The sequence below is a fragment of the Artemia franciscana genome, chromosome 19, assembly GCF_032884065.1.
Source record: "Artemia franciscana chromosome 19, ASM3288406v1, whole genome shotgun sequence".
Taxonomy (NCBI): domain Eukaryota; kingdom Metazoa; phylum Arthropoda; class Branchiopoda; order Anostraca; family Artemiidae; genus Artemia; species Artemia franciscana.
The window spans coordinates 26,417,741-26,434,301 of record NC_088881.1 but is presented as its reverse complement, the minus strand read 5'-3'; the positions used below and the strand labels follow the sequence as shown (position 1 = coordinate 26,434,301).

General features: G+C 34.2%; 1 protein-coding gene across 1 annotated transcript in view; it reads right to left on the bottom strand.

The window, feature by feature from the left end:
• LOC136039490 (syntaxin-binding protein 5-like) overlaps positions 1 to 16,561 on the bottom strand; it is a gene marked incomplete in the record, with an annotated part of 340,696 nt that overhangs the window by 195,022 nt on the left and 129,113 nt on the right. Inside the window, 2 exon segments of the mRNA XM_065723280.1 lie at positions 5,821 to 5,975; positions 12,704 to 12,779. Coding sequence (XP_065579352.1) covers positions 5,821 to 5,975; positions 12,704 to 12,779 — 231 coding nt within the window.

The following is a 16,561-nucleotide window of genomic DNA, read 5'->3' as shown; positions in this document are numbered from 1 at the left end:
GCTGGTCAATGGTTTGTGTATTTGTGCAAGAAATTCGGCATGACTAGTGAAAACAATCCCCCACAACAGCCATCCCCAACACCTAGTTGGTGGGGGCGCTTCGCACCCCCCAAGCCCCCCCGCACGCGTAAGTCGTTACGCGCCATATTAGTTACGGGCCATTGTAGTTGTGTCCCTGTGTCTCACATGTGAATATAGATTGATATATATATATGTATATATATATATATATATATATATATATATATATATATATATATATATATATATATATATATATATATATTTTTAACTACGTAAAACTTGCGAATATACAACATTCTTGGCTGTCCCATTGACTGTGCATATAAATAGATTGTCAGTTTTATCGACTCTTGAACGTGCAACATATAATTGTCCATGGAAAAAACAATCTGTATTCAGATCTATACCTCATTATTCTAATGATTGCCCTTGAGCTTTATTGATGGTGATTGCTAATCGAACATTCCCTGTGTCCCCGTCGTCATTTATATATCCTCCGGTGCCCCCCGGCGTCCCCGTTGTTGTTGTTTCCCTGTGTCCCGGTCGTCATTTGTGTCCCGGAGTCCCAGTCTGTAATTTCTCTTTGAGTGTCGCGGTCGTCATTTATATTCCCTGTGTCCCGGTCGTCATTTTTGTCCCGGTCGTCATTTTTGTCCCGGTCGTCATTTGTGTTCCGGTGTCCCGGTCTGTAGTTTCTCTTTGAGTGTCCTGGTCGTCATTTATATCCCCTGTGTCCCGGTCGTCATTTGTGTCCCGGTGCTTTATTGATGGTGATTGCTAATCAAACATTCCTTGTGTCTCGGTCGCTTTCTCTTTGAGTGCTCCGGTCGTCATTTATATTCCCTATGTCTCGGTGTCCCGGTCGTCATTTGTGTCCCGATGTCCCGGTCTGTAATTTCGTCAGTCGACAAATATAACGTCAGTCGACACACAAACATGACGTCACTCGACAGACACACAGACAACTTATTTTTATATATATAGATGTCTCGGTGTCCCGGTCGTCATTTGTGTCCCGCTTTCCCGGTCTGTAATTTCGTCAGTCGACAAACATGACGTCAGTCGACACACAAACATGACGTCACTCGACAGACACACAGACAACTTATTTTTATACTAGCTGTTGGGGGCGCTTCAACACCCCCCCCCCCCCCCAAAAAAAAAAAGCCCCCCCCCCGCGTGCGCATGTCGTTACGCGCCATATTAGTTACGCGCCATTGTAGTTGTGTCCCTGTGTCCCACCTGTGAATATAGAAAGATATATATATATTTTTAACTATGTAAAACTTGCGAATGTACAACATTCTTGGCTGTCCCATTGTCTGTGCATATAAATAGATTGTCAGGTTTACCGACTCTTGAACATGCAACATATAATTGTTCATGGGAAAAAAATCTGTATTCAGATTTATACCTCATTATTCTAATGATTGCCCTTGAGCTTTGTTGATGGTGATTGCTAATCGAACATTCCCTGTGTCCCTGTCTTCATTTATATATCCCCCTGTGCCCCCCGGCGTCCCCGTTGTTGCTGTTTCCCTGTGTCCCGGTCGTCATTTATGTCCCGGTGTCCCAGTCTGTAATTTCTCTCTGAGTGTCGCGGTCGTCAATTATATTCCCTGTGTTCCGGTCGTCATTTTTGTCCCGGTCGTCATTTGTGTTCCGGTGTCCCGGTCTGTAATTTCTCTTTGAGTGCCCTGGTCGTCATTTATATTCCCTGTGTCCCGGTCGTCATTTTGTGTCCCGGTGCTTTGTTGATGGTGATTGCTAATCGAACATTCCTTGTGTCCCGGTCGCTCTCTCTTTGAGTGTCCCGGTCTTCATTTTTATTCCCTATGTCCCGGTGTCCTGGTTGTCATTTGTGTCCCGATGTCCCTGTGTGTAATTTCGTCAATCAACAAACATGACGTCAGTCGACACACAAACATGACGTCACTAGACACACACACAGACAACTTATTTTTATATATATAGATATACAAGATGTTGGGGTGGCGCGATTGCTAATCGAACATTCCCTATGTCCCCGTCGTCATTTATATACCCCCCTGTGCCCCCGGCGTCCCCGTTGTTGTTGTTTCCCTGTGTCCCGGTCGTCATTTGTGTCCTCATGTCCCAGTCTGTAATTTCTCTTTGAGTGTCGCGGTCGTCATTTATATTCCCTGTGTCCCGGTGTCCCAGTCGTCATTTATATTCCCCGTGTCCCGGTCGTCATTTGTGTCAGGGTGCTTTGTTGACGGTGATTGTACTTTCTCTATCAGCCGCAAGCCTGTTTTCTTGCTGTTCTTGTGATTCCTCGGCACGCCTTCTTTTTTCACTTTCTCTTTTAGCAGCAAGTCTGGTTTCGCTTTGCTCTTGTGATTCATCGGCACGCTTTCTTTTCTTACTTTCTCTATCAGCAGCAAGTTTTTTGGCATAGACTCTTTGAGCAGCTTCCTCGGCTGTTGACATTGTAGGTTCTTCAGTCATATTACAAAAACATTTTTCCGTGAACGAATGTCTTAAATACATTTAATGACGTCATCGTCATAATGACGATATGACGACCTGTGACATGACGTCACTCGACACACAGACACACAGACAACTTATTTTTATATATATTTAGATAGATAAATACGTCAGTTGACAAATATGACGTCAGTCGACACACAAACATGACGTCAGTAGACAGACACACAGACAAACAACTTAGTTTTATATACTAGCTGTTATATCACCTAGTTGGTGGGGGCGCTTCGCGCCCCCCAAGCCCCCCCGCGCGCGTAAGTCGTTAAGCGCCATATTGGTTACGCGCCATTGTAGTTGTGTCCCTGTGTCCCACCTGTGAATATAGATAGATATAAATATATTTTTAACTACGTAAAACTTGCGAATATACAACATTCTTGGCTGTCCCATTGTCTGTACACATAAACAGATTGTCAGTTGTACCGACTCTTGAACATGCAACATATAATTGTTCATGGGAAAAACAATATGTATTCAGATCTATACCTTATTATTCTAATGATTGCCCTTGAGCTTTGTTGATGGTGATTGCTAATCGAACATTCCCTGTGTCCCCGTCGTCATTTATATATCCCCCTGTGCCCCCCGGCGTTGTTGTTTCCCTGTGTCCCTGATTGCTAATCGAACATTCCTTGTGTCCCGATCGCTTTCTCTTTGAGTGTTCCGGTCGTCATTTATATTCCCTATTGTGTCCCTGTGTCCCACCTGTAAATATATATATATATATATATATATATATATATATATATATATATATATATATATATATATATATATATATATATATATATATATATATATATATATATATATATATATATATATGTGTGTGTGTGTGTCTCTCTCTGAGTGTCGCGGTCGTCAATTATATTCCCTGTGTTCCGGTCGTCATTTTTGTCCCGGTCGTCATTTGTGTTCCGGTGTCCCGGTCTGTAATTTCTCTTTGAGTGTCCTGGTCGTCATTTATATTCCCTGTGTCCCGGTCGTCATTTGTGTCCCGGTGCTTTGTTGATGGTGATTGCTAATCGAACATTCCTTGTGTCCTGGTCGCTTTCTCTTTGAGTGTCCCGGTCTTCATTTTTATTCCCTATGTCCCGGTGTCCTGGTTGTCATTTGTGTCCCGATGTCCCGGTCGTCATTTATATTCCATATGTCCCGGTGTCCCGGTCTTTAATCTCGTCAGTCGACAAACATGACGTCAGTCGACACACAAACATGACGTCACTCGACACACACACAGACAACTTATTTTTATATACATAGATATAGATATCTACATGCTTTTTATAATGTTAAAAATCCTATTTAGGATTTTCGTATGCAAGATGATTTGCTACTGCAGTGTTGAACAAAAATGTGGAAACCCATGGACAATGACGATTTTCTAAAAAGTTAGACTTTTATGTACCTAAAATTTTCCTCAGAGACTACCTCATCCTCTCCATCCTCAATCCAAGTTGCTTTAATGTTCTGCCGTATGTAGGGATGTTAAATAAAACCCCTAAACTACTTCCCAAATTCGGAATCGTCTTTTCAGGACGGGTAGAGGAAGAATTATTTGTATTGTAATTTGTTTGAGGTCAAACCACATTTTTAATAGACTACAAAGGATGTTAAAAAAACACACATGAATAATTAGGTACACAAATAAGGTTAAGTAGGTTGAAATAAACACCACAGACAGACAAGCAAACTCATGTCATATTCAAGCAGTTTGAAAGGGGGAACGTTTCTCAAATTTCCTTTTAATCGAGGGAAATTTTATCTTCCTTTCATTTTTTATGAATATCTCTGCATATTTCTTTTTATAAGAGGGGGTAAGTACATTAATTGAGAATCTCATGGTCTTCCATTCCAAGATCCGTACCATTTGGACCTAAAATCAGGATAGCAGCCTGCTATTGCGATACTCATGGATTCAACGGTAACTAAAATCAGGTGTATAGCGTGCTATGGCAAGATAGAATGCACATTTATGTAGAATTTGCGGTTCAATCAGTTGCGACAATTTATAAAATTTATCTCAGCGGGAGGGTCCCCTATGAAATTTTTACTGTATTTTATTCTTGCTTAATGTCACCCCCTGAATATTTGATACCTCAAGAGTTTACAAATTATGATGACTTTTGATTTTTGGGTCTGAGGATGGGGGACTATAAACTCAAAGTAGATGTGTAACAAGTTTTCTATAATCTTATTCCCTGACTTTTCTTTGAGGAGTGATTTTAGAAATTAATGTTCCTACCAGTATATTATATGCAAAAGGGTAGTATCTAAGTTGTCATTCATTCATTTTCAAACCATATTCATTTCAGATTGCTTAGAATTGATTGAGTACCTAAATTAGCGGACAGCACCCCTAATTTCACACCCTAAAGGGTACTGACCTGGTAGGCAATAAAAAGGAACTTTTATCCGCGTGGAGAAATGGGCCCATAGAAAATGGGCCCTTTGTCTTTGAGACAGTCAGTCGACGTTAAGGCTCGCAAAATAATTTTTGATGTATCGAATCCTCTTAAGTCCAAGTTTCCTCAAGTTCATCGAGCTTTTTGAAAGAGTCAGTAAAAGGGTCACAGCTTTCCACTTAATACCATAATCAGCGTAGCATATTACTGAGAGCGAAACTGACTTCCTAATCTATTTAAGAATGATGAATTTAATCTGTTTACGTTAGAAGATAATTTACTAAAAAATACCACACTGTCCCCGTTAAGAAGTAGTTTTATTGATATCTCAAGCCATTCTTATTGTCTTCTTTTTTCTTTATCTAAAACACGTCAAGCTGACGAACCCTTAGGGAAAAGATGAGTACATATAAGTAGGAAAAGAGATAAAAAAAGACTCTTCAACATATCACATAGGTACCCCGTAAGGTTTCGTAAGGGACAAAATTAGGACGGTCTTGTCTCAGTATTGATTATAAAGAGATGATTAAAACACTGTATAATTGACACAGCTAGGACTCTTGACAAAGTCTTGATGTACAGACAATATTACTTCGAACATTGTTTAGATATTGGAGTTGGAGTCCGTTTTCTACACACGATTTCGGTTCGAGTAATAGCGCGAGCAAAAAGTGTCCGAAATAAGCGGAATTCACTGTTTTCATTGAAATTAGGGTAAGGGATGATCCAATTGGAAAGATCTGATACAGAAAATGTTTGCAGGAGAAATTTAACATTTCCAATGAAAGTAACCCGAAATAAAAATAGTAATAATAAACAAAACGAAAGAAAAGCTATTGACAAACTTTTGAGGCTTTTTATACTTTCAAAAAGAACTCACCACTTGCCCAAGGAGCATCTGTCAATGTGATAAAGTCTACGACGTTGTGCTCCATTTCTAACACAGTTGTGTTGCGGCCGTTAATTACTGTTAGACATGGTGATCTCCCAGGCCGATCTTGGGGAAGCCCTCCACTGAATACTAAATAAGGTTCTCTGAAAGAGAAAAAATCATTTTATTTCCGTTATCCAAAATTAGCCATTCAGAGACAAGTCACCGAGATATTTGCCATGGGCATAGCTAGGAGGCAAATTTGAGTAATATCTAGAAAAATCATTAAACCCGGCACAGGGCTAAGTTGAAGAGGACAGGTTTACCCCATTTCTGAGTGCTTGCCTTCCTGGCTTAACTTAAATCCTACTTACAAACATGTTATAACAGGGGACTTGTCAATAATAAAGCAAGATGATCTTCAAATTATAATGAATAAAGGGGCTAATTTCCGTCTTTCTCATCATCTGAAACCATCGAGTGTTCTTGATGGCTTGGAAAATGATTTTGATTTATTTATTGATAAGTGGTGTAAGAAAGAGAATAAAAATAAAGAGAGTTTTCAAAGTTGGAAGAATTTAATTATTAGTAGAATAAGAAATAAAATATATTCTAACTTAAAAAATAGTAACACTAAATCATTATTTTCTAATGCGAAGATTAAACAAGCAATTGCTAATCTAAAGAATGAATTTGTAATTGTGCCAGTGGATAAAGCTAATAATAATTTTGCCATAATTTGTCAGAAGCTGTATTGTGATATCTTAAAAAGGGAGTTATGCACAACTAATGTTTACGAAAAGGTAAATATAGAGGATGAGAATTTAATTGAAAAGACTGAAGAAATACTTTTTAAAAATTTTAATATTAAAATAAATGACAATGATAAAAAGTTCCCTTTCCTATATTGGACCGTAAAATTTCATAAGAATCCCCTTAAACCACGGTTTATTGCTGGAGCAGCTAAATGTCCAACCCGCATTGCTGCTACTGACCTCTCTTTAATTTTAAAGGAAATTGTAAATAAACTTAAAACCTATTGTTCTGGTATTAAAAAATTTTCGAATTTTAATCTATATTGGAGTGTTAATAATTCACTGCAGGTGATAGATTCTTTAACAATGGTTTCAGCTAAAAGAATTGAGTCTTTCGATTTTGCGACAATGTATACTAATTTATTACTTAATGTAGTGTTTGATAATTTAAAAACTGTTATCAAGAAATCTTTCCTCTTATCTAGTAAAAGGTTCTTAAAAATAGACACTTATAATAAAAAGCTATATGGACAAATTGCTTTAATACTACAGTTAACTTGAGATGTTACAGCTTGGATATGATTTTTGAGTTATTAGAATTTGTTTTATACAATACTTATATAAGATTTGGGGGTGATTTGTACAAGCAAATTGTGGGAATTCCCATGGGGGGGAATGCCAGCCCATTTATAGCTGACTTGTTTTTAAGTCAACTAGAATATAAATATATGATGGATAAGAATAATCCAATTAATTTAAAACATGCTTTGTCAAATAATAAAAGATATTTAGATGATATTTTGGTCTTAAATTGTAAGGATTTCCTTGATATTTCTAAAAATATATATCCATCAGAGCTTATTCTTGAGCCTAGTCATGGCGCTGGTCATGAAGATCATTTCTTAGATTTAAATATTAATATTTGTGATAATAATAAATTAAGTTTTAAAATGTATAATAAAACGGATGATTTTGATTTTGAAGTGATTAGTTTCCCATTCCCTGAAAGTAATATACACTCAAATATCACGTATTCGGCGTTTTTCTCACAGTTACTTCGTTATGCATGGATTTGTAGTAATTATATTGATTTTAAAAATAGATGTAAAATCTTAAGCCAAAAATTGATATCAAGAGGTTTTTCTGCAAACAAATTAACTTGGCAATTTAAAAATTTAGTTTTCATTATAACGAACTTTTAAATAAATATCAAAAGAATTATCTGGAAATACTTAAAGAAATTTTCAACTAATTTCGGAGGTTCGACAAATGATGATGCAGCGCCATTTATTTTGAATTGTGTTTCTAATAGAGCGGATTTTTTTTTAAAAATAGCCACATGGTAAAGATGAATTCTATAATTGTTTAGTTCATTCAATTTTTTTTTTGCAATGTGTTAATATTTGTGATTTGGTAAAATTTATCATATTTAGTTTACCTATTGTTGCTAAAAAGAGGGATATATTAACAGGATAAGCTTGTTTTGGTGTTACTTGGTTGTTTTACATTTGCTGTTTTTTTTTGTTTTGTTTTTTTTTTCTTAGGCATGTATTTTGGGGGTGATACCTGACACGGGGATGCCATGGATATTTTGTGGTAGCCACAACACTTGGCTGGGTAGAGAATTTAAAGTGGCGAAACCCTATAGGCAAGTGTATTCTCCAGATGAGCCCTTGTGCTGGGTTGTTGCCTCTGAACTATTTGTCTTTATTATTTTTTCTATTGTTTGGTAAATGACGACTTATACTTATTGACGACATGACTGTCTGTCCATGGATTATTCTTTATGGTTGATTGTGTATGGCTATGCTGTTTGACCTATGTGATTGTATGGATGAGTAGGGTTAAGGCCTCATTCAAGTGCTGGTCTATAGTAATCACTAATTTAGGAAAACAGTCTTCCTTTTCTCCTTCTGTCTCTCTTTTTTTTATGTGTTTGTGCTGTTGCATTGGTGATTTCTCTTTTCATGATGCATATATATCCTGTAAATTTACAGGAAGTAGCAACAAAAATAGAAATACATTAATAGTAACAACACCTAATGTAAATTTAGCCTCTCCCAGGGAGGGCTAAATTTGGTATTCACTATTGCTATTGGTATTCACTATTTGGTATTCACTTTGCATAAATTCTCTCCTTTGCTGCCACACTTAAATTGTAAAAAGAAATAAAAGGAAACTTTTCTTGATTACAAACAAGCCCAACCAAACGATTAGAAAGCAACAAAAGCACCTACCAACTTCCCGTAGTGGCATTGCCAAAACATACAGCCCTGTCTACAGCCATGACAACCCTGGCAAAAGAAATAATTCTAAAACTTAAAACGACAGAAATTATTCCGTATATGAAAGGGGTTGTCCCTTCCTCAACGCCCCGCTCTTTACACTAAAGTTTGACTCTTTATCAGAACTATAATTTTTAAAACAATAAAAAACTTTGGCGTAGAGAGCGAGGCGTTGAGGAAGGGCACCCTCTCTAATAAACGGAATAATTTCTGTTCGTTTTAAGTTTTAATGTCGCTCCTTACTCGCAGTTAAAAAAAACTTGTTTTTTTTTATTTAATTTCTGAACGCTTTTTAATTTATGCATGTTTTGATTTTGGTCTACCGTACATGAATAATTAAAACGAAATTTGCACATTGATTTTTTTTTGGCTAAATGGCTTTCTCATAGTTTTGATCGGACGTAAGTATCTTATAACGTATATGAGGGGGTTCGCCTCCTCGTCAATACCTCGCTCGTTACACAAAAATTTAAATTTTGTTTCAATTCCTTAGGAATGACCCCTGAATCACAGAGGTCGTAGGAAAAATAGTTAAAATTAGTAAAAATACTTTAGCGTCAAGAGCGAGGTATTAGAAGGAGGTGAACCCCTCATATGCGTAATAATTTCTGTTCGTTTTAAGTTTTAATGCTGCTCCTTACTTTCAGTTGAAAAAACATTTTCATATTTATTTCTTCATTGTTTTTTAAATAATGCTAGAAAATCCTGCGATCCCTTCATGGAAATTCTCTTCCCCCATGACAAATTTCTCCATGAAAAGACATACCCAACATGACCCCTTCCCCTCAACCCCTCCCCCAACAAAAAAATCTCCATGAAAACGTCTCTACACTTCCCAATAACCATTACTATATGTAAACACTGGTCAAAGTTTGTAGCTTGAAACTTCTCCCACGGGGACTGTGGGGGAGTAAGTCGTCCCCAAAGACATAGTTATTAGGTTTTTTGACTATGCTGAATAGAATGGCTATCTCAAAATTTTTATCTTGTGACTTTGGGAAAAATGAGATTGGAGGGGCCTAGGTGCCCTCCAATTTTTTTGGTCACTTAAGAAGGGTACTGGAACTTTTAATTTCCATTAAAATGAGGCCTCTCACTACTTTCTAGGACAACTGGGTCGATACGATCACCCCTGGGAATGAAAAACAATAAAAAAAAAACAAATAAAAACATCCGTGATATGTCTTCTGGGAAAAAAATACAAAATTTCATATTTTTGTAGATAGGAGCTTCTACAGTAGGATTCTCTGATGCACTGAATCTGACGGTGTGATTTTCGTTAAGATTCTATAATTTTTAGGGGTTGTTTCCCCCTATTTTTTAAAATAAGGCCAATTTCCTCGGGCTCGTAACTTTTGATGGGTAAGACTAAACTTGATGAAACTTATATATTTAAAATCATCATTAAAATGCAATTCTTTGATCGTTTCTAATTGACAGTCTTTTTAATTAGTTTAAAAAATAACATTGCAGATCTTTTTTCGGTTTTGCTCTAGAATAATCATGATTTTAGTTTACTATTCATACGTTGGATAAAATTTTACAACAATTTACGGTAACTGTTATACTACAATAGTTTGGAATGATGGGTACAAGGAAAAATATTCAAATTTAGAAAAATACTCAAATTTATGGGTCGAGAATCTGCATAATCTTTTGGGTTCTACAGGGCTCAAGGAATTCTAACTCTCATCATGTTACAACATTCAGTATAACTTATCAAATATTGATCGACTATCCATCTCCAAATGCCCTGAAAATTTCAATGTAATTCCCTGAGCCTTTTCTGAGGTATCACAGATACACCCTTTTGACAACCTTGGATGCACATAGTATATTTTTATTTAATACAATTTCAGACTCAACGTGCCCTGGCTATTTTTAACTAATACCTATAGCCCTTCCTGAATCATCAAATATATGTCCTTTGGAGAAAACTGGAAGCGCGAAGTGTCTTTTAGTTTAGTTTAACACCCCAAAATAAACCCTGAGGACCCAACCGAACATCCCGACTTTTTCTTGGAATATTTCACAGACATCCTTTTGACAACCTTGGATATACATAGTACATTTTTATTTAGTTCAATTTCAGACTCAACGTGACCTGGCTATTTTAACTAATACCTATAGCCGTTCCTGAACTATCAAATATATCCCCTTTGGAGAAAACTGGAAGCACGTAGTGTCTTTTAGTTTAACACCCCAAAATACACGCTGAGGGTCATCTGACATCCCGAATTTTTCTTGGAATACTTTACAGACATCCTTTTGACATTCTGGATATATATAATTTATATTGGAATAGTTTCAGAGAAAGAAAAACTTTCCCTGAAAGTTTCAGTTTAATACCCTACTCCATTCCTGACATATTGCGTTTGCGCCTTTATCTGGATGCACTTAAACTCTCTTGATTTAATTCAATCAAAGTATTAGTGGTAGTAGTGGTAGTAGCAGTAGAAGTAGTAATAGCAGAAGCAGTAATAATAATAAAAATAATAATAGTAGTAGTAGAAGCAGTAGTATAAGCAGAAGCCATATTTGCAAACAGTAATAATTCAGTTTAACGCCCCAGAACACGCCCTGAGGGTCAAACCTAACATCCCAAGTTTTTGTCAAGACATCCTTTTGACATTCTGGATATACATAATTTATTTTGAAACAGTTTCAGATAAAAAAAAAACTTTCCCTGAAAGTTTCAACTTAATACCCTACTCCATTCCTGACATATTGCGTTTGTGCCTTTACCTGGATGATGTAAACTCTCTTGATTTAGTTCAATCAAAATATTAGTGGTAGTAGTAGTAGTAGTAGGAATAATAGTAGTAGTAGCAGTAATAATAATAATAACAAAAGTAATAATAGTAGTAGTAGGAGCGGCAGTAATAGTAGTAGCATAAGCAGTATCTACAGTTGCAAATAGTAATAATTCAGTTATAAGTAGTCAAAATCGTGAGTGGTCGCAGTCGTAGTTCCAAGTCGAAACAGTATCAGTCACAAATAGTCAATGTCAATGTCAATGTCAAAATAGTCAAATTGTCAAAATGCCAAATTGCAAAATAGTCAAATTGTCACTCTGCAAGCATTCTTAGTCATAGTTACAAACAGGTCGCAGTTGTGAGTCGCAGTTGTGAGTCGCAGTTGTAGTCGCAGTTGTGAGTAACTGCAGAATCAAGTAGTTGCTCCAGTCCAAGTCACATGTAGTTGAAATTTCAGCTCCGAAGAGTCCTATACCCAGGAATCTATCGATTACCTCTTCGCTCCCTATCAGTAGTCTTTTGCAAAGTTATAAGTGCTTACGATGCATTTTTCCATAAAAATAATAATAATAAAAAGAAACAAGCGTAGCCACAGAAAAGGGATCTTTGATTGCCCTGTTTTTCTCGTTTTTTACTTAGTTGAATCTGTATACATATTTACATACATACTTTGTAAATATATACATTTACCACCGCTCCTTTCTTCTTACATTTCACTGCAACTTATAAATAAATATTTTACTATATTTTCTTGGAAAATGTCCATGATTCTTATTCAAGAATCGTAATCACTCACGCTATATTCTTTCAGAATGTAAAAAGATTTCGAGGCATGAAAAAGACTCTTGAAAAAGTCTTTTTCAAAGTCCTTTTCATTGTAGTCTCAGGAATCAAAGGCATGCATTCTCTATTATGATAATTATTTCCAAGAAATTGAAGGAAGTACGTATAGGCTTCTAAAATGATAAGCAAATGTAGGACATTAATTTTTTTTGCATAGACTCAACGCAATGTGTTTCACTGAATTAAAAAAGAGTTTAAAAAAAAAATAGTAAAATTTTAAAGAAGCATAAATAGTATTAACAAATCAACTTACCCTGAAGAGCAGGACATCCATTCAACTTTAAGTATTGACTTACAGGGCTCAAGTTTCCCGTCTGTCTTAATTTTTGCTGGAAAAAAAAATAGTGTTTCATTCCTTTGATTTTTTATTATTTTTTATTATTTTTTATAGTTTTTAGCATGATCATGCCAAAAATATACAATTAATTAATTAAAGAAAAAAAGTAATCAGTTTGTTTCAGTTGAAGGAAGAAATTGAGCTAGACTATAATTATTTAAATGAAAAGACACAAAAGGCATCCCAATAATATTAGAAAAGTGCCACAAAAGGCATCCTAATAATATTATTAGGATTTATAATATTATAATAATATTATTATTATTAATATAATATTATAATAATTATATTATAATAATTATAATAATATTATAATAATTTATAATATTATTTATAATAATATTTATAATATTTATAATATTATAATAATATATAATATATTATTTATAATATTATAATAATATTTAATATTATAAATAATTATTTATATAATTATTGTATTATAATTATGATTTATAATATTATAATAATATTAATAAGGCATCCTAATATATATATATAAATATAATATATATATATATATATACATATATATATATATATATATATATATATGTATATATATATATATATATATATATATATATATATATATATATATATACATATATATATATATATGTATATATATATATATATATATGTATATATATATATATATATATATATATATATATATATATATATATATATATATATATACATATATATATATATACATATATATATATATATATATATATATATATATATATATATATATATATATATATATATATATATATATATATATATATATATATAATCCGTTTTAACCTATCGTCGCTATTTACACCAATGTGTTTCAATTTCTTTACTTTTCCTCATTAGCTAATATGGGACATCCTTGTTACATATGTAACCAAATATCTGACAAAAACAATCTATGCTATTTATATCTATATCAATATCAGTCTATATACAATCTAATCTATATATTGAAGAAAGTGAAACTAGTTTTCATATACAAAATTACTACAGCAGGTTCTTAAGGATTAGAGATATGTCTACAATAACAAAAAATTCCCGAATTTGGAGAATAAAAATAGAGGGTGAAAAAGGGATTAACTGGCCAAATCTTCGATTAAGCAGAGGACAATGCAGTCCAGTCGCAGGTGAGCCGTTCCACTCCGTTCTCCTTCAAAGTTTATAAAAATCTTATTTTGGTTTTGAGTTGCTCAGAATCTTATTTTGTGGCTACTCTGTGGCTTAATAAAATGTCCGAAGGGAAGAACAAAGCTTCAGTAGAGCGATAACTTGAACCAATTCCTTAATCAGGCCAGTGAATCTAATACTGGAAATTCGAAAGAGACTTAGATACAGAGATTTACCGTTGGAAAAATAGGGTGAATTTTATTTTGTCTCACAGAAAATAAAACTGTTCTGTTTATTTTCATTAATAAATCAATGAAAAAATTGTCCCCCTAGAATTTGACATATACCTTTTTTATCTTCATTAACAATATTAGAAATTCCTGGGTAACCCCCACTCCAACTATGCTTTCGTGAACTGACACCACTGATTCAGTCCAGTTTTAGGGGGCAAATAAGTTAGTGAGGGAAAGAATTTCTCCGTTCAATCTTCTTTCAGCTTTTTTTAGTTTCCTTAAGCCTCTAAACTAGACAAAAATAAAGTCAGTCCTCTCAAGGCCCATTCCACTTAAAAAGAATAATAACTTGATCAGAATTATCTCAACATTTATTGAGTAAAATATTTTTACTTATTTTAGTTTTTTTTTGCATTTGAACGTGCATTTGACAAAAATCTTTGGTTAATATATAAAGATTCTCTCTTAAATAAGCGTATAAATCTTTCTGATAAGATGGAATTTTTATTCAAGTTTTCAGTATCAACATTAATAACATTAACATATTTCATTACTATTTCCTTTGGAGAGAATAAATCAAATTCCTGGTAACAGGATTACACATATTAAAGTTGGTATTATCGTTATCAAATCCGAGTTACATATTTCGTGTTTACCAAGTCCTTTCCCTATCAGTCCTTGAACTACTCTCCCACAAAAAGTGAGAATTTCCCTTAGAATAAGGTAAAGGATATAACACCTAAATGACTTATAATAACATCCATTTGCAGTACTTGTCAAGGGAACTTACTTGAAGCTAAAAAGAAAAGTTTTTTAGCTTCCTTTATAGGAGGCGAAAAGCCCATAAGACTAAATTATTGGCTGGGAAATAGGGTGGATCAATTGAACCATAACACCGCAAAAGCTTTAAGCTCTGAAAGGAAACAATCCCACTGCTCCCCATTTTTGTCACTAAGCCTTGATAAAACGGTTTACTTTGAAAACCAAACAGCAGTATAGCTAATAGTGTGCTTATAAATATATATATATATATATATATATATATATATATATATATATATATATATATATCATAACAAATAAATTGTAACTTTAAATCTTTTATTAGCCTGTTGGCTTTCGAAACATTTCAGTATAAACTAAAATTTAAAACATGTTTTGTTTTCAGTAAAATAAAGGCTGAGCCATCCCGGTTTGTTCCATTTGCCAGAAGTCCTTCGTCGTTAATGTGCCATTTTTTTAAGTTTTCGAACTATTTTTTTTTATTGAAATTCATATGCGTTTTTTGTGTGTGCATGCCTGTTCTAGTGTATAAAAAGGGTGTTGTTCCAAGCTTCAACTTTCTAATTTGATGATGTAACGGAAGTGTTAAAAATTAAAATACTAGTTAAATAGCAGTACTGAGGTGGATGAACGCTTAACCCTTACTATAAAAAAAAAAAAAAATCCCAAGAGACTACTTTGCCTCAAAAGATAACAAATTACGGGTTAAATATTTTTCTTTGTTGATTATAGAAGAAGATAAACTCCCCTTTCTTAGCACTTTCCCGCCAGTCTCTGAGCTACAATTCACTTTAGTTTCCAAGCTATAGCCGATGCTGCATTTTTCTAATTCGTACTGAAATTCACATTTGGCTCCTCTATTGATTAAACTTCCCAAAATGAGTCTATATTTTTCACCTCTTGGTCCAAATACCACATAAAAATTTGTGTTCAAACATATTTAATACATTTTTTCTTAAAAAAGCAATTAAGTTAGAGCATTTTTTTCGGATGGCTTACTTGAGAAATGATACTAGTAACGCCCCTATAGCGGCCAGTTCTTGAATCAGAAAAATCAATACTCTAACGATCGACGCTAGGAGCAAAGGAATTGAATGAAGCAACAGGTTTTCATGAGAAAATCACGGGAAAATCAAAGAGGGAGATTTGATTAGCTTTATATGGCTAGTTACCTGGAGGGAAAGAACAATTCGAAACTAGTAAAATTGGAAAAATAGCCTTTGAACTGTGAAAATAGGTAGGAACAAAAACGAATTATTTACGGTCAAATGAGCCGCGATTCCGTCAAAAAGAAAACAAAAAAGAGTTGGAGGCCGAGAAAATTAGAATTGTAAGAAATTATAAAGACGTCTTGACAACTAGAGTAACTTCTAACAACGTTGACTTTTGTGTTTTTTTGTTTTTTTTTACAGAATGACAAAAGGAACAAATTGTTTGAGTCAAGCGAAATTGGCTTCACCTTGATCAATAAAAAATGATATTGATAAAAAAGACATTAGGAGGTCGAAAGACAATTCAGCAAGCAAAATTATATTTCAAATTATTATTATTTTTCCTCATTTTGGCAAAAGTTTATGTATTAACTGACACAATTTAAAGGTCAGTGAACAAAGATAGACTATAA